We start from the raw sequence: 23,925 nt of genomic DNA, 5'->3' as shown, positions 1-23,925 counted from the left end.
AAATATAAGCTATAAAAAAGGCTTGCTGTGACCCTGTGAACTAAATGAAGAAAATGATAGAAAGAATATGAAATGTGCTTCCCATTTCAAAATCTCAAAGAAATGATAACTTATATTTGGGGTTTCCAACTTGAATATTCTATTGCAAATAAATAAAAGCCATTAGTTTCAACAGAAAAAGAAAAGAAAATGGCTTCCCTGAAAACAATTCAAAGGACTGCAACCCTGAAGGACAGAAACCACTTCTAGCATTTGTAGTACTGGAAGAGAGAAGGAATTGATGGAGTGTCAACAGGAAAAAAGAAAACAGAACGGTGGGATCATTGAACACTTTTATTGACGGAGATCTGCAGAGAGGTCCCCCCCGCCCCAAACTTTTATGAGTATTATAAGGCAGTGGCTGAAATTGTGATGTTCTCAGACATCTCTATAGAATATGTTCTTGGAGCAGAAAGGAGCCTCTGGGGCCTCTCCTCATTTGGACCATCTTCCTTTCATATCAAAAAATGTAGCTCAGAGGCTAGGCCAGGATGAACTAGGACAAAATCCAGGTCTCCTGACTCTACATCAGCTCCCTTGCCTGTGACACCAAATGAACTGGTCCTGTCCTTTGCTCTGGAAACCACCAAGACAAAGCTTGATGTCTCCATTTAATGATCCTCACCACCACCTCCCATCCCCAAAATAAACCACCCTGTAAAATAAAGCCAGAAAATCTCTTCCTGTGTTCAGGCTCATCCCCTGGCTTCACCTCCCTGAATCTTAGCACTTGGAAGGTTGCTTCCCAGTAGCAAAGTATCCTTGAAGGGAGTAACTTACTGAGTGCAAACACAGTCTGAGGACTGAGACCCTCTTTGTCCATAATTCATTTCATCTCCAAGAGAAGCCCAGGAGGCAGGCATTCTCAGCTGTCTGTTACAGAGAAAAGCTGAGGTCCAGAGGGCTTAATAAGCCTGTGCACGCAGGCCAGGAGAGGGAAGGTCAGCATCTCAGGACTTGCAGAGTGGAGAGCCCGGTCACCCCACCCTACCCCTCTCCTGAATCTGACACTAGAAAAATGGAAGAAGCAAGTGCATGGGAGGTTGACCTCAGCCAACTGGCTGGAATGATTTAAAATATTTTGGGTTATGATAAATGTGGAGAGAGACATCGGAACTGATTTATCAAGAATATTAGAAAATGAAGTGCTGACATTTCCATGCCATTCAAATAGGGAGTGCTAAGGCACAGGAGAGCCTTTGGCAGCAACAGCCTTTTTGCTTCTGATCTCGGCTCAGCGCTGCTTTCTCTCTGCTGCTCACAATGCCCTGCTTTTCTGTGATGCATCTGGCCAGAGCCAGGGAACACGGCACTCAACATTCCAGAGAAGAGCCACAAGATCGTTTTCAGGACTGCAGTGACTGTTGAGAGACTGTCTAATGCCACCCACCTCCTCTCCTCAAAATTGGGCCATTCCCAGCTAACCAGGTGGAAGACTTTGATCTCTATTAAGTGGGTAGGTTTTGGCAAGAACAACCTAATCATCCTGCTAGAGAGTGCACAGCCAAATTGGGATGGGATCGCCTCACTGTGCCCAGCTTTCTCCTTGGCTCTTTTAGGGGGGAACCTGGGAAGCTGGGAAATCGGACTCTAAGCCCACACTTTCGCGATTCCTCAGCGTTTATGCACAGCTGCTGCAGCGGTGCACAATTTTCCATGTGGGTTCTTTCAGCTCTGTGACTTAAATAGTCCCCTTATGCTTCCTCTATAATTGTGATGCAGTGTTTATTCTGTTTGGGCATTGGTAATTAGAGAAAATTCAGAGATTTCCTATCCTCTGACAGGTCTCTCTGCAGAATGCCTGATTCTGAGTGATTTGTCAATATGAGGACATAAGATACAGCAAGTATATCATTTCTTCCCATCTAGCATCAATATCTAGGTTAACGCAAATCACATCACATGAACATGTTCTGTGATGGCTTTTTATTCCTGCTGCTGGGAGAATGAGACCTTTTTCATGTTTCCAAGAGATGCTGTCATATACATTATCCATACATATTAGGTATATGTGTATCATACACACACAGAGTTCCAAAGCAGGACCCCAGGTTGTGTGGGCTGATGAGCAATTAAGTGTATATTTGAACAGTCTGAATGCCGATGAACTGTGAACCCCTCAAAGGCTGGGCCCAAACTCCTTTGACTCTCACATCCCCTCATTGCCTGGCACGGTATCCGTCACTTCGGTGATGTGTGGCAGAAACCTTCTAAATGTGTGAATGAATAATGGGCGTGTGTGCTTGGCAGTCACACATGTTGGATTGCCTGCACCCATATTCTGGCCTGAACATTTTTAGCTGTATGAATGTGGTCACTGTATTTACAAACCATATAATAGAAGTCCATAAATTATGCTCTGTGGCCCAAATCTGGCTACCACCTGTTTTTGTAAATAAAGGTTTATTGGAACACAAGTATGCCCATTCATACAGATTGTCTGTGGGTGCTTTCAGGATACAATGGCAGAGCTGAATCATTGTGACATAGACTGGCTCTCAATATGTATTTACTCTTTGGCCCTCTGCAGAAAAGTTTGCTGAGCTCTGCCATATAGGACCTGACCTGAGACCTAGCAGTAAACACAGATGTCCATGAAACTAAGTTCTTACCTCTTGTGTGTGTGCACATGGCCTTTCACATGACCTTTCATTACTTGTTGGCTATTCTTTTTTTTTTTTTTTTTTTTTGGTAAAGTTAAGGAAACCTTGATACAGGATACCACGCTTCGATTGTATTAACTCCTTCCATCCCTCAGATCTTTCTTCCTTGCTCCCTTGTCTTAAACATCACTGTGAACGGCTCCCTCACAAAGTCCCCGACCTCAGGGGGTTCCTTTAGCTTCTGTTTTTACCACTGTGTGCCTGAGACTCGGGAGAGCTGGGCCTCACACCAAGAAACCACCCTTTCTCAATGAGAATGAACAGGACCCCCACTGACAGGGAACGGACCCCGCGATGGGGTGGCAGGGACGATGGGAGGTGGTAAACGACTGGCTTTGCCACCCTTCCTGCAAGGCACTAGACTCTTTGGGTTGGTGTGTTACTTAGGATTTTCTTTTCTTAATCATCCTCTTCCCTTTGCTCTGAATTAGTAAAGTCACAAAGCCTGAAGCCTCAGGGTCTCATCACTACCTGCTGGTCATGTTTAAGGTCCTGGGTCCTCTTGCTCTCTCCCCCTACCCCAAGCCTGCAGATAACACCCAGCAAATGCTGAGGGAGGCCTGGCCCGTAGAAGAATCTGCTTCACTCTGGGCCGTGACAGATCCTGATCATGTGCTTGATATCCTCAAATAAATCTTCTCACGATCATTTCTGGTCTTCTCCAAATAGCAGAGTATCACTAGGCTGTCACCAGCCAATGGACACTTCAAGACACTAAATGTTTGGCGTAGGCAATCTAAGAGGCAAAGAGTGCTATCAGGGTTGCCACACCGTAGTTGCTGGTGAGTTTACCCAACGAGCCACCAAGACCTACACCCCACTCGTCTGAGGATCTCCTGCCCAGGAATCCCATAGCTGCTACAGGGAATTACCACTGTTCTAATAATTGATGGGGTTTTTTAAATTCACTGCCCCATTTGCCTTGTTCTTAGCCTTCAATGACCCCCATTAGTGACTTATTTTGGTAGCCTGTGTGACCCTGAACTTCCCCGGAAGACACAAGCATAATACTAAGAGCTCTGAAATAAGCAGGATAATTCTTGGCATTCATGCAAGCCCGCACTGCATAAAGCAGAGTGATTTTAGTGAATTGCCCCAGTGTTTTACGAGGGACTAAAAGGCATGATTTTGCATACTTTTTGCACATCTAACCTACTTGCAGAATTCATCCCACTGAAATGCTCATAACTATATGAAATAATATGTCCTTTATTCAGCGCCAACTGTGCGCTGGCTGTAGATGGGAGCTTTGTAGATACTGTATTTCAGCGTCCACCACCCCTAGTTGATTTCAGACAAAACTGAAGCTCACAGAGGTTAACCTGTCTCAGCCATAAACATTCTTTGCCGAAGCCTTTTGGAAATCTACATAAGCAAATGAAAATAATGAGAGTCTCTTATGAAAAATAATTTGGAAGCTACTAAAAGTGGTTGTAGCCAGTGACAGAAATTCCTGCACAGGTTAAGAACTACAGGGAAGCACTTGCCTGACAAACTCAATAGTGAAAAGAAGTCCTATTAAAGAGATTTTACAATAAACATGTTCTAAGAAACATACATTGCCCAGGGCCATCAGCAGGATTCAAAGAATACTGGCTTCCCAAGGAGCAGGCCCATGGCCCCTTTGGGCCAGGTCGTCAATCCTGAAGTACCGTGTGGAAATGTGGGGGCAAGATTTGTCACTTGCATTCAAAGTCATGGGCCCCGAGGTGCCTGCCCTCACTAGGACTGACTCTTCTGAATGCAGATGAAATTCTATTGGAAGCCCCTGTATGCTTTATTGGGGTGGCAAGTCGGGAGAGGAACTGACTTTCCCTAGCTTCAGAGTGTTCTCCAGCTCCCAATTTGTAGGCTTTAGCATGTTTTCCAAGAAAAATTCCATTGATTTTGATTTTTATGTTTTTGAGATGAAGTCTCGCTCTGTTGCCCAGGCTGGAGTGCAGTGGCGTGATCTTGGCCCACTGCAACCTCCACCTCCCGGGTTCAAGCAATTCTCCTGCTTCAGCCTCTGGAGGAGCTGGGATTACAGGTGCCTGCCACCACGCCCGGCTAATGTTTGTATTTTTTAGTAGGGATGGGGTTTCACCATGTTGGCCAGACTGGTCTCAAACTCCTGACCTCACGTGATCCACTCGCCCCGGCCTCCCAAAGTGCTGGGATTACAGGCGTGAGCCACCGTGCCCGGCCTCCATTGATATTTTAACTTAGTCATTCAGTTCATTGTCTTATCATATAATAACTATGTATCAGTGTACACAAAGCAGAGTGCATTTTCCTGTTTTCTTTTTGGTTCTAGTTTTGTTTGTTTTTTTTTTTAAACCATGAGGTGCAACTAAAATACCTACTTCCCAGTTCAGACCTGGTACATAAAGTAAGCCCTGTGAACCCCTCGTCCTGAAGTCCTAGAACTTGCCCTTCAAAGGATTGTTTGGGTGCTCAGTGGAGCAGAGTGTTACATTTTTAGGATTTTGTGAGATTGAAATTGGCCACGGTAGCAGTATTTACACCATGGAAATCAGCAGATGCTACTTCCCTTCCATCCAGAGCCTGTTGTTCCAGATGTCCCAGACCAGTGCTGGCTGCTACGGCTCACAGCTGTCACTCCTGGGACTCTGTGCTGTACCCAGGGTCTGGGAAGGGATGGAGAATGAGCTTGCATCTTATCTGCCTGTCTCTGAGGCTGCCGTCCTCTCCTATGTTCTGACATGGAGCTGAAGGGTGGGAACTTTGAATTGCAGCCAAATTAACGACCCTGGGGCATTGAGCAAGAGGGGGCCCCATAAGGTGGCCTTGGATTTTGGAACCACTTGATTCCTTGTTATCTGAGTCCAGAGGGCTCTGAGAGAGAGGAGGAAGTGAATGTTCCCAGGAACACAACAGAGACCTGCCTTTCTACCTTCCACCGTGAGCTTGTGCTGGCAGCAACTGAACTAGGATTGATTTTAAAGTAAAACCATCCTTTGTCTTGATTTAAGGTACCCAAGTCCTCAGATGCCTAAGAACCAGGCACTGTGCCATGTTCTGGGATACCAGAGTGAAGGACATTTCCTGATGATGGAAACGTTCCGTAGCTGCACTGTCTTATGTATGTGGCTACTGAGCATTTGAAACGTGACTGCTGTGACTGTGAATTTTCAACTGTCACTAATTTGAGTTTGAATTTCAATAGCCACGTGCAGCTAGTGGCCACTGTATTGGAGAGAGCAGCTCCAGAGCTTCAGCGACAGTCTTGTGTGGCAGCCTCTGTGCCGGGCATGGAGAGGATGCATTCATAACACTGGATGCCCACAAGACCAGCAAGTCCTCCCCAGACCCCCGCTCCAGCATTGCTAGCCAGCAAGACCAACACTCATGCCACTAGCGGACATCTGTCCATTCAGACACACCTGCCACTAGGCTGAACACATTAGAAGGTCACCCCATGTCATTTCATCCCATCTGCAGGACAGACAGTGATCTCAACTTACAGGTGAAGAAAGAAGGCACAGAGACATACAGCCCTTGCCCAAGCCCTCAGTGCTAGATTCCTACCCAGACACGTCTTAGTAAACTTAGAACCACACTGCTAGATGGATGGCATCTCGAGTACCCTGAGGATCTTATTTAAAGCAATCTTCCATACTCGTTCTAAGAGTAGTGTAAGAAGGAGCTCCCATGTATCGTACGGTTTTCCTTTCTTGTGGTATTCATGCGTGTTCAGCCTTCTCAGGTTCTTATTCGGGCACACACCCCTGTGAGTATGCACGTTAGTGTACATATTCATTTTACACCATTTGGTGAACTTTATTTCCCAACTGGTGATGTTGGCATCTTTCTCTTTTGCTCTCTGGTTTAATTCACTACCATCTATATCAATGTCAGTGACTGGGTCACTGTTTGAGCTTCTAATTTTTTTTGCAGGAATGTGGAGTACTTACTGATCAGTAAATCACTGATCTCCCCCACCCCATCCCCGAGGAGTGTTGCTTTTGGATGTGTACTGATCAAAATGGAATGAAAATGGAGATGTAAACCCAAGATTGAACAAGGCCTTTTGGAAATATTATATGGTGTTAGATTACCTATGAATCTGTTAAGATTTTTGTACATTTGGCTGGCGATTCTTTTTGCTTAAGAGCATCAAGTTGTAGACAGGCCTCCTGCACCAAGCTGGAGCAGCCAGAGCCAAGGGCAGAACCTGCCCCAGCCTCTCCGCTGCTGGAGCTGGGCCTTTCGCCTCAGCCTCCACCTTAAGGCTGGAGGTGTTTCCTCCTCATTCTTTGCAGTCAGCAAACTGTCTAACTCAGCCACAGCAATCCTCTTAAGGAAACTTTGTGCCCGGGTGGTTTTCTGTCCTGAAAATACATTACTTGGCTTATTTCAGGCTGGCTTCTAGCTTGCTAAACCCAGGGCTCAGGGCTCACAGAGTGAAGGGTGCACACCACATGAGGCAACAGCGCGCTGCCTCCAATGTCACCTGCAGGACACAGGCTGGCAGGAACACAGACACTTTCAAGGGGCAATGGGCAAGAGAGGTCTCGGCAATCCAGGCAAAGTCCGATAACCCCCGGACACGGAGTAGAACAGGCTACTTTGTATCAGTTGAGCACATGCCAGCCTACAGGAGGCTTCTGCACTGGAGAGCTCAAGAAGTAAAGCCCCACCTTTAGGTCATTTGTTTTTAAAGATGCTGCTGCACAGTTTAAACTTCAAAAGATGAAGTGTAACAGGGTCTTATCAATGCAACAAAGTATCGGCCGTGAAGTTGGTATCATTCTCTCTGCAGCCCCGCGGGACACATAGGGCACCTGGTGGGGAAGGGCATCTGTCTCCTAACCAAATACAGTCAGGACTGGCCTCACGATGCCCATTGCTTGAGTTCCAGGTACAGAACGAAAAACACACTGTCTATCATGTAAAGCCTTGTACAGTCCTGAATACCAATATTATTTCAATTATTTATTATAAGCAAGTCAGCATTTACTTTTCCAAATGTCACATGAAATTTCCTTTCTCTTCCTAATATGATTCCTAAGAGGCCTATGGCTTCTTCTCTTCCTAATATGATTCTATTCTTACTTAGAATGGATATTTTGGACTGGCATATGTTATTATACATTATCAATATCACAAACCTTTAGCCCTAGCAGAATAAAAGGAAAAGGCTAGCAATTCATTCTAAGCATAGGTATGGTTTGAATTCAAGTCCAGAAAGATGAGCATTAATCAGAAAGTGTATCGTGCAGGATGCAGTGAAGTCTAGTATCATAAAATAATCTGTGACCCCTTGGAGCTCACCACACCCTTGGACTATGACCTGTTTACAGAAATGCTGGCGTTAGTCTCATTACGGACTTGGGTTTGGGGCTACAGATGGACCCTGTGGTGATGAGCCTGCATAGCTTCCTAAGACATGGGTGAACATACATACCCTTCCCGATGGGCCTCTCCTTTTTCCAACTCCTGAATGACCCCCAAGAGCACTTTGATGGTTTCTTGGCTTGAACTGATCAAGTTCTCCATCATCTGAAGTTGTGCTTTGAGGTCGACCACTTCTGTATGAGGCACGATTTGTTGGCATTCTTCACCTGCAGCAACTGCTGTGGGACTAGGCTGGTTCCCCAGCCCCGGCGGGGTGTGAGTCTGTGAGGGCTGCTCACTACATTCAGGGGACAGGCACTGCATCGGGGGTGAGCAGGCCAGGGCAGTTTCCGAGGGCGCCTGGAGCCCGTTGAGATGTGTGGCTCTCCTCCGCTCCTCGTCTGCTGGCCAGAGTGACCACTGGCTGGCGGCCGCAGAGTTTGACAAACTAGGCTCGGGGGCCCTGGCACTGAGGGCAGGTGCGTAAACGGTGGCAACCTCTGTTTTAAACACCCTCCCGAGGGCAGGTGGAGCGGGCTCCTCCGAGTTTGGCCTCCCCCGGTCCTGCTTGGCCCTCCCAAGCAACTGGTAATCGGGCTCTTCGGAGAGGGGCCGAGCGGAGTTTTGGAGCGCAGCTTCTCCATAGCTGAGCAGCTCCGGGCTTTTACACGGTTCTGCGCAGTTGACCCCCAAAGGCTGGTCTGCTGCATTCATGTGTTCATTAGAATGGAAAACCAAGGCTGTGGTCTTGTATACCTGCCCTGCGCCACAGGGCCGGGCCTCCTCCATGGGTCCAGCCTCGTTCTTCTCTTTAGCATCTGTTAGAAACCCATTGTTTTGGCTTTTAAAGGGATCTGCAGCTGGGAGGCTTTTGAGGTTCCCCTTTTTGCGGTCCAGAGGGAACGTCTGGTAACACTTCTTAAGGTCGGGTGAGGTCTGCACGCCTGTGCTCTTGGTGACGTTGGGGATGGACCTGCGTGCGGGCACTGTCATGTATTTGCGATAGGCTGCTCTGCAGGACACGGGCTTGGCCTCCCGCTTCTCCCCCAGCTGGCCCGAGGACAGCTGTGTGTCCCTCTGCTCATTCTGTGCCTCACAGATATCCTTAAACCGCACCTGCAGGGCTTTGTTCCGTTTTTTAATCTGCCGGTTGGGGTCCAGGGCGTATTTCATCTCCAGGGCCAGACAGACGGCGGGTTCCACTTCACTCTCCGACGTTGTGAGTATGCATTTGCCGGTGTCCTTACTGACCATGGTTCCTGCATTCAGAAACAGCAACAGAGGTGTCAGTGGGACAGAAATACACACATAAGCACTGGCCGCACAAACTTTTAGCCACCACGACGACTGCCTGTTTCCTAATTATGTTTAAGCAGGTGAGGTCGGCCTTTATGTTAAGGAAAATCACACGGGCTGAGGGTCGCTGGCAGCACAGCTTGAAATGCTCCTCAGATATTAAAGCCTGCTTGTTTTTCCAGGTGGGATACACTCGCTTTTTCTTTTGGTAGTAATGCATGTTTCCCCATTAGACAAACCTGTTTTACTACATTCATCAAGAAACCCAATAATGCTGCCTCTTCTGCTTTGCAAATTATCGTTTCACACGCGTGACTCCCCTTCTTAGGCAGATGGTTTACCAAGTGCTACTTATTTGGTTTGCGTTTTGACTATTTTTTGAGGATGACGTCATTAATCTATTGCTGGAATCTGGGAGAGCTGCTGTTTTAAAGACTTACTGGAGCTGCTACGTCTTGAGCAGATAAATGTGGAGAGCCCTCCGAGGAGGATCGGAAAGAAATCTATTTGCGTGAGCCATTATGGATTCCGTGGGAGAGTTGGCCGTGCTCCTGGGTGGGAACTATGAAGGAGAAGTCGATGAGGGAATGGTTGCTTCTCATGGGTTAACACCAGCCCTAGAAAGAATGTGGCTTTCCCTGCATCTACAAAGGCCGTGTTTGCAACTCTTTTGATTCCGTGGAGAGTGGTACTGGAAAATAATTCTTAAAAAAAAAAAAAAAAAGAAAAAGAAAAGAAATTATTCATTCTAGAATCAAGTTTTGTGTTTTGATCACAACCTCCAAAAATGAAAACAATGGTGGTTGTTTCAGTACTTAAATTCTGAAAGCAAATAAAACCATGAGGCTTTATGTTAATCATGCAAATTCATCCTGGGCTGAATTATTAAATGCAGCTAAAAAGATGCAGGTGGCCAGTGACTCCTCTCGGGGAATACCAGTGGGGTAAAATGGCTTCACTTTATTAGGCAGATTCACAGCTGTTTATTGCACATGGAAGAACTTACTTGATGGTTACACTTAAAGCAAGAAAATAGAGTTAAGTATGTTGTTTGTGAGTGAGGCTTTGCCTTTTACCCCTTTGTGCTTGAGAAGAAAACAGTCAAAGGGAAGGCACGGAGGGTGTACAGGGCCCGAGTGGCTGCAGCTGAGTGCTCAGAGAGGCAAGGTCATGGAACTGGGCCCATAGAGCTGCACAAAAACAGGCTTCATCCACATTGCCCCCAGCCCGGCTGCTGACACACCTTGTGTCCTGTCCTGGGGGAGTCTGAAAAACCAGCCCAGAGACCTGTGGCAGCACTCATTGGAAAATGCCACAAGAACTATGACACGCACGGCATGGCGCACTGCTTCTGGAGTGAGGTGGTTCGAGAGCCAGATACTCTGCTCGTCCACATGCAGAATACCTTGCTTACAAATGTTCCTGAAGGTCAAGGCTACACTTCCCATTTCAAAGAGGATACTAGGGTTCAGAGATGTTGTGTCACTTTTCAGTGTCACACAGCAAATAAGTAGCACAGGCAGGAGCAGGACCCTGCTTTAGTGACCTCTGAATCCACGCTGTTGCTCATAGACCCAGCTGTCCAACAGACAGAGAGGCATGACCCCTCCCCATATCCTTAGCCCTTACTGAGTTAGCATGACAGGCCGAGGTGCACGGTGGTTCCATAAAGGGGAAGAAGAGACAACTTCACAGCCCCCATCTGAAAGTAAGTGACATGACTGACCCTCTGTTAAACTGACCTCTGTGTCTCAGGTCAGCCTGGTCCTGTCACCTTGCCGGCTGTTCACTGCTGTTCACTGAATGACAGAGTGAAGGGATCACATTCTTCAAACATTATGCCATGAACAACTAACAGGAAATCATGTGTAAGAACAACAAAAAAACAATCTCTGCAGCATTTGATTTAGATGGGACCAGAGTTTCCAAATCCTGGCACTACTGGTATTTCAGGATGGATCATTTGCTTTGGAGGGGCTGTCCTGTGCAGTGCACGGTGGTCAGCCGTCCCTGGCTTCTCCCCACTGAAGAAGTAGCACCGTTCCGTCCCAGTGTGACAACTAGAAATGTCTCCAGACATTACCAAATGAGCCTGGGAGCAGAGTCTTGCCTGGCAGAGAACCATTGTATTAGCCCTTGCACCTCTGGATGCCTCGGGCTCCTGTTCGATTATCCTATAGTGTGTCCTGAAAGGCGAGGCTTGCGTAGACAGCAAAGGAAGTCCTTGGTACTTTACTAGGTGCTGGGGATATTTGGAGATTGCTGCAATTTGAAACTGGAAAAACTGGGCAGTTTTAGAGAGGAGAGAAAAGGCAAGAAACAGACTGGAGATGCACCAATATCTTGACTCCGTTTGGGAAGGCTACATGATAGGTGGAAGGAGGGACAAGGCGTGCCTACTCAGGAGAAAGCATCGGTGGCTTTTAGAGATTCTTATCCCAGTGGGTTAAACAGATGCACACAAGACAGCTTGGTGTGGGGGACAGTATGGGTGGCAGTGGGGGTGGAATAAGAAAATTAAATCTTAACCTTCACTCTGATCTCCTATTCATTCTTTAACTGCCTTTGTTGTCAGGTATGTCAGAATGTCTTGTGCCGTCATTCTGCAGAAGACCTTTGTACTCGGGGAAATTTGAAAGAGAGAGCATTTTTACAAAAAGCAATTTACTAGTAATTTTTCAGCCTTTTCCCTGCTACCTCTGAAAAATGTGTGTCTGAATAAGTTTGTCCTGCCATGCTATTCATCATCACCATTTGCTAGGGACTGCACTGAAATAATTTTCTGGCATCAGTTGGCTGGGGTAAGAAATATTCTAGGTCTTGGACTCAACCATCAAACTAATACAACGAATCAGAAGAATTAATTACCAGTGGCCAAATAATAATGAAAAATTCTAAGCTCTTCTCTGTTTTCTAGAGAGTTGCTAGTACATAAAAATCATCTTGTTGTTAGTAAAAAAAAAAAATGATGGTAATACTTCGGATTTTTAATCAGTTTAGTTATTGCTGACTTAAAAAAAAAAAACAGTAATAGTAATTGAGTTGTTCTTATTCCCCGATAGGGAAAACACCAAGGAATTTTTGCAGCTGGTTTATTTTGGCTTCAGATGAGGTTATGAGTTCTTTCTGATGGCTGGATGACATTTTCTAAAGCTTTAAAATTGAATTTCTGGACATTAAGAATTACTAAGGTGGACACATCTTTTCAGGGTGTTCATTTGCTCTTTATTGGGGGTGGAGGGCAAGGCTTATAGTGATTACCATTAAGAAAATGATTTCGTTATGAAAGGAAATGGGGCATTCTACAGAGGACTGTCCCTGAGACAAGTGGAGCCTTCTCCCACACTACTCCATTCATCATGCCTTCATGCATTCATTCAGCAAGTGAATGTACATACGTTACAGTGCAGCGTTAACATTCAGTAAGCATGTAGTTAAGTGCTCCTATGTGCTAATCAAATGTCAGCATTCCCCTATGCATAGCAGTTGCGTTTTCTAGATTCGATCCTCATCATATCCTTACAAGGTAGCCACTCTTCATATCCTCATACTGCAGATTGAGAAACTGAGGCACACGATTTTGTTTTGTTTTTTTTGCATCTTGCTCAGAGTCACATGACTATGACTAGTAGGCCACACCCATTGAAACGGCTGAATCCGTTTGAATCACATGCCCTAACCCACTACCCTTGCTCAAGGAACTTTGTAACTTGAAGTGATCCATGATAAACTTTAAAAGCATCAAACAACTGAAACTCATTTGAGCAATGTCCTTATCTTGTTCCCACAGTGTATCTGGGTGCTGGTTAGGCAAGGACATCCAGGTAGTTCCAGTAACACAGCAGGTGTGGGAGCACTGAGCGAGGGTTGCCTTGAATTCTGGACTAAGCATGAAGCCACAATAGCATTTTCACGATGGCTTGCCTTGGCTGGGTCACCCTATAGAACCACAGACTCTGGTTCGGGGAGGTAATCTCTTGGCTCTAAAGCAGTAGGAGTTCATAAAGTTTATTTTTCATAGGAAAATTGTGTTTTAGAACTCATTGGACTGTGCTGTCTTGAGGTGAAAATGGCTAGTCATGGTTGTGCCTGTTTGGCTCGAGAGAGCTAGATGTTGAGGAGCTGTTTGGAATATAAATGTCTTAATTACCCTCAAATTAAATTTCATAATCAAATGTGAGTTGTAAATATATAAACCCTGCATTTTTAGATTAGTGATGGAGAGCCATCTCTGCATGCTGCTTTAAATTAATGGCTGATATGAAAATGTGCATTCCAACTTAAATAAGTGAAAAATGGAAGCAACTAAATGGCTAACAATAGGTAAACAGTTAAGTAAATTATGGTTTACATTCACTCTGGGTGGCCATTAAAAGGATAATTATAGAGATTATTTAGTATCATAGAAAAACACTTATGAAATAATGTTAAGTGAAACAGCAATCTACAAATTATACTGGAAAAAAATGAACAAAAACGGTCATCGTTGTGGTATTAAGAGAACACATTCGGAGAGATTTATTTTTCCTTCTGTTTTCCAATTTGGGGAGAATGGAGGAAGGTCCAGTGTCGTTCTGGTTTTGCCAATGGAAATAACACAAGGTAAAATCCAATCCACACCTGAAGCAGGCCTCCGGAAGGTATAACCACTTGTATCAGAATAAGAAAAACCCAGAAATGATGAGATGGGGGTATAAGTCGTTTGCCAAAGGTCATCTTTTATTGTTTTGAGGGAGCCCCGATAAAGAACGAAAATGAATTTCAAGTGTGTGTATGTGTGTATATATGCATAGGTATATACGTGCCTGTGTATGTATTTAGCTATGTATAGTTAAATGTTTAGCAGAAGATATGTCAAAATTTGAGCAAACGTCCTGTAAGGAAGGAAGTTAGCATCCGTTTTAATTAGAAATAAAACAGATTCAATAGTCTGAAGGCAACTTTGTGGGGTTCCATCAGCTGACAAGACAAACTCTCCATTGGATTCTGTCCATTCTTCAAATGTCCGTGCAGATTTGCAGGTTTGCAGTTTGACCCTGTGATGGGATTTGCAGGGGAGGATGCAATCAGCTGCCAGTCTGACTGAGACGCCTCCCAGGACCCAGCAGTCCCCGCATATAGCAAGATAGCCAGGCAAGCGGTCTGATGAGTGCTGCAAGGGACTATATGAAATTACAGGTTTTTCTAGTGGCTCTCTCACTGTTCAGACACCTTGGAGTCAAAGATGCTGGCTGGGATTCAAGATGAACTGGGTCAGCATTTTCTTCCATATGCTGAGGGGGCGCCTGAACATGAGGCTACTCAGAATGGGACAGTGGTGAAAATGAAATCCCATTCTTCACCACTGGCTTCCCAGTGGGAAGGGGAGGTGAAACAGAACCTCGCTCACTAAATGAAGTCACTGGTGTTATGAAATAGTTAGCTTAGAGACCTGTTTCATAGGTGCCAACTGAGTCTTCAGAACTGGAAGTCCTCCTTTCCTTGGGGGCAAAGCCAGCTGCCATAGATGGCGGACTGTGTCTTAGATTCATTATCTGGTTTAATTTTCTTTATATAGTGAAATGTTATTTTTTCCCTATATTTGTTGTCTTCTTCAGAGGTCACTGATGAGAAGGACCAAAAAGGGGTGACTAGATGAATTCAGACACCCTTGTGTGACTGAGCAATGTGTGAGGAACTGTTTTCTTGCAGAACTGTGGCTCCTTGGAGGAAACACGGAGATGGATGCCCCGTTCCCTGGATGTGTAGAATATTGTGGTGAAACCTCTGTCATTAAGAACTGATGACCACCCAGTCCAAAGCAGGGAAAAGGGGCACTCATGGAGCTTAAATGTAGGCATCGAGGCAGAGGAAAACCTATCTTAGGTGCAGTCCCCCACTCATGCATATCTGTGATTTTAGAAAACACCCTTAACCAACAAAAAAAACCTATGGTCTGTTGCTTCAGCCACATAATGTAAACCACACAGGCTCACACTGGCTTGCTTCAAGGCAGTGAGAACAAAGGCGGGGAAGCATGGATGCTTGGGGTTTGGTGCTCATGTTTTAAAAGATCCAGAGAATGGCCCTCTTAAATGGTCCAGACTCTTCATTTATGTTTCACTACCCAGTTCTTTGATTTTCAGCTTATGCTGATGTTAACCTTTGCTCATCCTGTCTAAGTGGAATCTACATTAGCAGAAATGAATTACCAAAATTTTATGATGTTGGTGAAAATCAACTGGAAAATATGCCTCGTTGAAATGAGACATTATGTCAATGTAAAAAAAAAATAATTTTATTTGCAGCAGTTAACTATGCCAGCTAATAATGGCCAAAAGGAGTTCAGTACAGTTGGTTCCAACAACTCACCAAAATCGCCTGTGAGATTGGTAAAAGGAACTGATTTCCCTGCCTCCCCCTTTCCCATCATCATGACAGTGACAGAGTGTGAGACAGGAGGGCTGTGCTTTGAACATAGCTCATGAGTACATTTAGGTACGATAGCAAGTGTCCCACTGATCCCGGAGGCTTCCGAGTGATGAAGCAACAATCAGCTGATAGTTTGGGGCCCATCAGAGGCGGGAGTTGGCAGGACACAGAAGAGGTGGTCCTCCCTTTTTTAGACTTAATGGGAATCTGACTCGCATGAAAACACAAAGATACATACTAACATGCACTTGGGGAGTGCTTTGCCTTCCTGATTATGCTGAATCTATATTTTTGTTTTACTAAACAGCATGTTTTGATTCATGATTTATCTGAAACTAAAACTAGGACATTGATTCCCTGCCCCCCCCCCCCCCCCCAAAATGACTTATATCAAAGGAGTCTGTTTTCCCTGCCACTTCCCAGTCTTATTTGAGGATACCCCATCGGAACACTCAGGGCAGGATATCTGCTTGGAGGTAACGTTCACAACAACGGAAATCATTTAGAGTTGAAGATGCAGTCTGTCTTTCCGGCAAGGCCATGGGAATGCCTATCAACTCAACCATCAGAATGGATCCCCCTTATATTCTCATCGTAGTATGAAAATACCACGATGTTTCCTTGATTTGGCCAAATCCTAAACTTTGCATGGTCTTCGGTTCACTGCAAAGGTAGCTGTGCCAGGAAGAAAAGGAGACTTGAGCATTTCTTGTAATTAGCTTCTACTCCTAAGCTGATAGCCAAACGTAGAGAAAATAACCTGCCCTTGGGGTCCGTGTACACAATCCTAACTGAAGTCTACAGAAAGAGTTAGTGCTTGTAATCTTCACGGCCCTCATGCAGTTTGCAGTCCATGGCCTAGTCTGAAAAGACTGTCTTGGTTTGAATGAGCTATTTGCTGCAAGTGTGCACAGAGCGAAGTTTTAGCATTCATAACACAAGATGTCATTTTTGTTGGGGGGAAGGTGAAGAGAAGAGAAAATAAACAAAAGGTCTATGTATTGTGTACTTTACACTGTATATTGTATTCCTTAAAAATAAAATCTACCTCCTATCAATCCTGGTGTTACTCTGCCAGGTTAGTTGGTTGTTTAATTTTTTCCTTGACCAGCAGCTGTTGTGAACCTCTGTCTTCTCTGTGCATGATAATAAGTAGCTACATTTTAAAAACATGAAACCATATCCTTCCCTCACAAAGTTTCATCTAAGGTCTTCAAAGGTTTCTCTCTTTGTGCATGAAAAACTTGGCAGTGTCTCTGGTAGTCTGGAGGAGGAGGACTCAGTGGTCTTTCTTGGGAGGCAGTCTAACACGATGTAATGCCTGAGACCCAAGGGTGGCCTGGACTCAACCCAGCAACACAGCTACTGTGCTTACCCCAGCTGAGCTTGGAGCAAAAGAAGACACCCCATGTTAAAGGCAGGACTAGACTTGCTTTGCACTGGGGTCACGAGACCCATCTCCAGCTTAGTAGAGTCTTTCAGTATTTTTATACTGAAGGCTTCCAACAAGTGCTGCCGCCAACGGCTTGCTTAATTCATTCCCCAGTCTAATCCCCCCATATCAGTCGTCACCATGCCCTATTCATTTTGTTTTTCCTTCCTGTTCCTTCTCCTATTGATTTCTTCCCTTTAGTTCCACACTGTTCCCACCCTGATCTTGGCCTTCTTAACTCTCCTGCCCTCAGCTCTTCATCCCCCATGCCCCACCCCTGTCCCCCATCCTGCAGGTCCTGCTAGTCTTGGCTTCAAGTGCACACATCGCTTTTCTCTGCATATACCTGGATACATCCCAGTTGGTAGCACTTCCAAAGAGCCTTTTATTATCAGATCATCTATACTTTTTCCTACCTGCTCATCTTTCTAGATTTCTCCTGGCTGCTCAAAAATGCTCCATCTGCTGACTTCCATGAAGCCATTTCCTGCACTGTCTCCTGAACACACCATGGTCAGTCTCTACCTTGTGTTTCACTTGCGCTGGTTCACTTTCCAGGACCATGCCCTGGTCCTCCTTCCTCATGAATAGTCTGTGTTTGGTGGTCTAGATCTAGTCTTGTCTTCTATGCCTTCTCCAGTCCTTATCTGTCACCTTCATTTACTCACTGAACAATGCCTGCATGCCCAGGGTGACCCAGGCACCATACTGGATGCTGGGCACACAGGAAAAAACAAGGCATATTCTTGGGCAGTGTCTAGTCCAGCAGTGGAGAGACACGTCGATGGCTGACACCAGTCCACTGTGCGCAGGACCATGTAAGAGGAGGGAGGTACTGAGAGTGCTCCCTGGGGAGTCAGGGTAAGCTCCACCTGAGAGACGTGCAAGAGCAGGCCTGAAGGATGCTCACTTTGCTTTGCGGTGTGTCAGTTTTCTCTGCTTAACACAAATGTAAGTGTTCTGTGGAGTAGGTCCCTCTAAGCACCGTCTTTCTCCTATGCTCAATCATCTTTCTTTACTTACTGGTTTAAGAATCTTAACACTGGCCAGGCACAGTGGCTCATGCCTGTAATCCCAGCACTATGGGAGGCTGAGGCGGGCGGATCACAAGGTCAGGAGATGGAGACCATCCTGGCCAACATGGTGAATCCCGTCTCTACTAAAAATACAAAAATTAGCTGGGTGTGGTGGTACGTGCCTGTAATCCCAGCTACTTGGGAGGCTGAGACAGGAGAATCGCTTGAACCAGGGAGTTGGAGGTTGCAGTGAGCCGAGATTGCGCCACTGCACTCCAGCAAGAGAATCTTAACACTGTACATCACAGTATCCTTAGAGCTGGGGTCTTAGCTGAGATATGGCAAGAAGACTTAGGATGAGTGTACAATATTAGTGGCTTCCAAGGAGTCTTTCTACATTATTTGGATCCTCAGATTAGGTAGAACATGGCTGTATAATGAAACCTGAGTAGGAATTAGAGAAGTGGAAAGGAGAAGGGATAGAATTTTATTCGTTGAGGTAAAACCATATCCAGAGATTTTTATCTTCTGAACGTTGGCATAACTATCTTGAGTGGTTATTGTACAAATGTTTCCTGTACTGAGGGGAGAGAAGGAGATGGCACACACACTCACAGAAATGAGTAGATGGCACAGAAATTGTACAGGTTCTATATTTAATCATGCAGTATATTGAGGTCCCATACTGTTGTAGAAAATGTGACTTGCTAGGAATCATCAGAAGCTTTGTTCTTATAGTACTCAACTTTCTTCCAAGATATGGTAGTAGCAAAATAAATTCAGAGTTTAATTTAAAAATCTCAGTAGCTTGGAATAACGTTTCAGAGCATGGTACCTTTCCTGACCTCAGTTGTCTAATCTCTAGAGGATGAATCACTGGCTTTCAGAAGGAAAAAAACAATGGAGGGTCTGGGGCATACCCGTGGCGCTAGTCACTTCCAAGGGTGTATTAGTCTGTTCTCATACTACTATGAAGAAATGCCTGAGACTGGGTTATTTATAAAGGACAGGTGTTTAATGGACTCTCCGTTCCGCATTGCTGGGGAGGCCTCGAGAAACTTAAAATCACGGTGGAAGGCAAAGGAGAAGCAGGCACCTTCTTCACAAGGTGGCAGGACTGAACGAGCTCAAGCAGGGGAAACGCCAGACACTTAGACAACCATCAGATCTCCTGAGATTTCACTCACGATCAGGATAGCAGCATGGGAGAAACTGCCCCCCCCCCCATCCAGTTACCTCCCTCTAGTTCCGCCCTTGACACGTGGGGATTATGGAGATTACAATTCGAGGTGAGATTTGGGTGGGGACAGAGAGCCAAACTGTATCGGAGGGGCATAAACATATGAATGAAATCACTTTCATCTTCCTGTTATTTGAATTGAGAACAATGAATATGTAATTATACTAAATGAGGAAGAGCAGTACTTAGGAATCTCATGCCACACTGCTGTTGTCCATTGAGATGAACATGGAGAGGAAGGAGAAGGGAAATGGGGGTGTATAAAGAGAGAAAGGATGTTAGGGGAATGGTGAGTCTAGAGAAATGCACACACAGACACAGGAAGGGAAGGGGATGTGTGCTGGAACATCAGTCCAGGTCAGCTGTGGGACATCTGTGGGCTGTTCCCTTGAATCAGGCTCATAGAGTTCTGATGGCCTTCAGCTACAACTCCCATCGTTTTGGCTGCTCTTAAAGGGCCAGTTGCAGCAACCCCATCTCCTGTCCAGAAGGGAATGTGACAATTCACCCTGGGGCAAAACAAGAGTGCAGGCTCGGGCAGGCACCTGAAGCAGGACATCGTATGGTTTCCTGTTCAGTGAAGCACCCAACACATAACACATTAAGTGTGAAACTCAATGAAGAGTCCCATTTTCAGCAAATATTCCTACGTTTGCCTCTATCTTTTTATCTCTCCAGCACCTCCTTGGAACAGATGCCCTGCTACTTTATAAGGCTTGTGGAAAAGAGAAAGAGAACAGGAGCAAAAGCCTGTGTAGTTTATGAATAGAAGGTAGCTTCGTAGTGAGTAAGCAGTACTCATGATCTATGAAATGATTCTCTGTGGATTGAGCATGCTAAAAAGATCTTAAAAAGGAAAACATAAATCTTTCCAAAACCTCACATGACCCCTGTATGCTTTGGCCTTCTTGAAGCTTTGGAGGAGAGCATAGGTGTGGATGAAATGGAACCTTTTATAAGTTTTTTTGGTTTTTGTTTTTGTGTGTGAGTTTTTAAAGAGAGCATTTCCTGCCACACAGAAGAAAATCCAGGGGGTGGCTGTCCTCCCACAGGAAGTAGGTAAACACACATTTTTCCTTAAGGGAAAAATTCCCTCAGCCTGGCTCCCTCAAAGGCCACACTTGGAGGCCAGGAAGTTAATCCATTAAAAACAAGGAGAAGAAAGAAGGAAAAAGCATGTTGGTCTCTACCCCAGTCCAGGCAAATCAGAACTTCTGGAGGATGGAGACTGGGTACCACTTTTTGTTTTAAACACCTCACATAATTTTAATAATGTCCCTATGATAAAGAACTACTGGCCTTCTTCCTTTATCTTTTTCATCCCTTGTTGTCTTCTATTTCCTGCTGTATCCCCAAAGCTTAGAGAAGCTTGTGGTATATAAAAAGTACCCAGAACTACTGATTGAATGAAGGGCTTAATGAATGAGTGAATGTCACAAGGGAGCAGGGAAGACGGGCCCCTTCCATTTTTCTCTAGGATGAACCTAGACATCAGCCAGGTGTTGAGATGATCACTAGCAGATCCCACACAGGCTCACAGAGTGTCTGTGCCTTGGCCTGGCTGGGCTGTGCTGTGCACCGACAGACGGGGTATATACAGCTAGTGGCCAGTCATTGTCATGGTTGAAAATCCAGGTCTTTCACAAGATCCATTAACTATGGGATGGCAAATTCCAAGTAAATTGTAACGGAGCAGACCCATAGTAGGAATAGGGCATATTCACACTTTTTTTTTTTTTTTTTTAATATTTCTGGTTGGAGATGCAAAACGTTTAGAGTTCTGTTCCCTTCTAGGAATTCAATGGCTTGGGGCAGCTCTTTTCAGCCGTGGATCTGGGATTTGAGACCAGTCGTTCATACATTGACAGTCTTGGCACAGTGAATAACTTTGGATTTTCTACATTGGAGAGGGGGTGCTCAAGGTCTGCCCATGCTGCCGTGGTTTGCTAACATGGTTAATATCTGACCATAGTCCCTAAGAACTGGGGCTTTGAGACCACCTGCTTGGTTTTGAGTTCTGGCACTTCCCCTCCACTTAATAGCCCAGAACTCTGGGCAAGTGATCTAACCTGGGAGAGCAAAGATAAGAAAAGGTAACACTTGTGTATAACACTCAACACAGGCTAGGTACCATTCTGTGCTTGGTATATGTCTGAACTTTTCATTCTCCAAACACCCTCTGAAGGAGAAATTACTATTTTTAATAAAGATGGGGAAACCGAGGCACAGGTAGTGGAGTCACGTGCCCACGGTCACACAGATAGTTACTGGCAGAGCGAGGAGGGCAAAGGAGGACAGCCTGGCCTGGAGCCTCTTCTCTCGCCACCACGCAGCACTCCCCTGTGAGCTGGGTCAGGGCTTAGGAGGTCGGCTCCTAGGAAGCGCTCAGTACATGGCCCTGGTGGTAAGGTGGATGTGCACAAAGACAGCACACCTCGGGATGTGTTGTGCATGTGGATGACACCAGACGCAGGACCTAAGAGACACAAGCTTGAGAATCACCACCAGAAGGTTCCAACCTTTAACTGGCTGATTAAAAACTGTACGGTTGGCTTAGAGTTATATTTTAAAGCTGCATTTGCCAGTGGTCACTCTCACTGACTCTTCAGATACAGAGTTAGAACTGATGCTTCCGTGTGGAATTTAAATAATTACCAGGAGTGAGTTGGGGTCCAGTCTCTACCACTCACTCAGTAGTTGACCTGCCCAGTGCAGTGTGGGGCCAACCCCGTCAGTGAGCCTGGGCACTCTGTCTGAGGGTCCAGTGTCCAGCCACCTGCTAACTTCTTTAATTCAGCCTCACCCTGGGTGTTTTTGCCACATGGATAAGTCTGATAGACACCATAAATAAAGTAGATATATATTCAGAATAAATATTATACAGTGCGATTAAAATATAAATAGCAAGTGCAAAACAAATTAAATGAGGATGTGAATGACTTCAGTGAAGTCACTGAGCTAACAACTACCATTAAAACAAGAAAAGTAAGTAATTGAGAAATGCAGTTATCATTGGGCAAGAAGTCAAATGAAAAATATGGTTTGAAAGTGAAAAACATATTTTCAGCATTCCTTTAATTTCACACACTACGTTTGCACATGGCACATTATCTAAGCTATGGGAGTCTCAAGTGCACGCTTAAGTGGACACTGCAATGTGATTTACGCGAGGAAAAAAGACAAAAATAATCTTTATGCAGTACTCTTATTGATTTTTAAAATGAGAAATTGGTGGGTCTGGCACAGAGATCAATGGAGTTGAAGTCACGACATCAAATTGAGATGTGAGGTTAAGGCTGAGAGACAGACACCTCGTTCTCTCGTGCTGGCCCAATGAACTCTCCAGTTTTTTTGGTGAACTCTGGTGAAAACTCTTTTTAACTGAAATGTCAGCATTTGGGTTAGAAGAACATTAATTTATCTGACTGCAGTGAGATGCATTTTCTCAATTCTCGTTTTCTTCTTTTACCCTAATACTAGGTCGCTAAATTCAAAGACATTCTTTCTCTAAAAACGCAACTTCTACCCAATTGAATTTTCACCAAAGGAATTGCCGAGGTTGAGTTTGGTGGTAAAGAACCCAACCCTGTGGTGCTTTTTTCTTTTCTAAACACTACATGGCCGGATGTCAGGACTGTTCAGCCCTGGAAGTCATCTTCCTCTTTACTGCCTTCTCATGGTGTTTCCTTTAATTCCTACTACACAAAAAGTTACAATTGGAAATGGAAGAAAACAATTATTTCCCAATCAGGATTTCCTGAGTTGGTAGCAAAATCACTGACCAGGTTTGTGTTAGTAGCCTCATTAAATATTTATTAAGCACCTGTTACAGACAGTACTATGCTTAGTCACTTAAGGATTTGGGTTGTGAATCGCTGAGTCCCTTTTCCTCCCATTTGAAAGTATTTCTTATGGACATTCTAGGAGGTAAGAGATAATGAAAATCTTGTTTTTTAAAATAATATTTCCAGTTGAAAATTCACGCTCAGATATTTAATAGAAATCCTATCTTTTCCCCGGTTCCTGCTAGCTCGCAGACTTCTGTTTCCATTAAAATCCCCCACCGTCTTGCTGGCCTTGGGTAGCATCTTTAGTCCCTTCTTTCTATCTTGCCACATTACAAAGACTTGCCTGCCAAAAGGTTTTTCTCATAGCTGTCCCCTAACTTACTTCCCAGTGCTACTGGGACTGGCTCATTTTCACCTGTGACACCTTCTCAACTGGTCTCCAACTCCTCTCTTCTGGTTCACCTCCAGTTATACCGTCTTAATCTTCTGAGAATATATGTTCTTGTTTAAAACATCAACAGAGGACCCTCCTGCTCTGCTGGTTCCTCCTCAAACTGACTCCAAACTGTGCCTCTACTCTCTGATCCCAGCACCTCAACCTTTGCCAAATGTCACTTCTCACTCTTACCATACAAGTCTGTAGCCCTGAGCACCCTCCCACTTGGCTTAAGCTCCAGGACTAATGTCTGCTGGGCTCAGG

General features: G+C 45.0%; 2 protein-coding genes across 6 annotated transcripts in view; one reads left to right on the top strand and one right to left on the bottom strand.

The window, feature by feature from the left end:
* The window catches only part of DOCK1 (dedicator of cytokinesis 1), a 553,659-nt gene that overhangs the window by 262,833 nt on the left and 266,901 nt on the right, over nt 1-23,925 (top strand). The gene's annotated exons all lie outside the window — the stretch shown is intronic.
* INSYN2A (inhibitory synaptic factor 2A) overlaps nt 1-23,925 on the bottom strand; it is a 60,984-nt gene that overhangs the window by 31,660 nt on the left and 5,399 nt on the right. For 2 of the 4 annotated variants that reach the window (XM_023224364.2, XM_023224365.2), the window contains exon 2: nt 8,113-9,301. In XM_023224364.2, coding sequence (XP_023080132.2) covers nt 8,113-9,296 — 1,184 coding nt within the window. In that variant the 5' untranslated portion in view covers nt 9,297-9,301. Of the gene's footprint in view, nt 1-8,112; nt 9,302-9,778; nt 10,043-23,925 lie in introns of those variants that run through there. The other 2 variants (XM_023224363.2, XM_023224366.2) reach the window with 2 other exon arrangements.

Source organism: Piliocolobus tephrosceles, chromosome 9 (assembly GCF_002776525.5).
Source record: "Piliocolobus tephrosceles isolate RC106 chromosome 9, ASM277652v3, whole genome shotgun sequence".
Classification (NCBI taxonomy): domain Eukaryota; kingdom Metazoa; phylum Chordata; class Mammalia; order Primates; family Cercopithecidae; genus Piliocolobus; species Piliocolobus tephrosceles.
The sequence above is the reverse complement of the archived record's forward strand: the minus strand, read 5'-3'. Positions and strand labels throughout refer to the sequence as shown.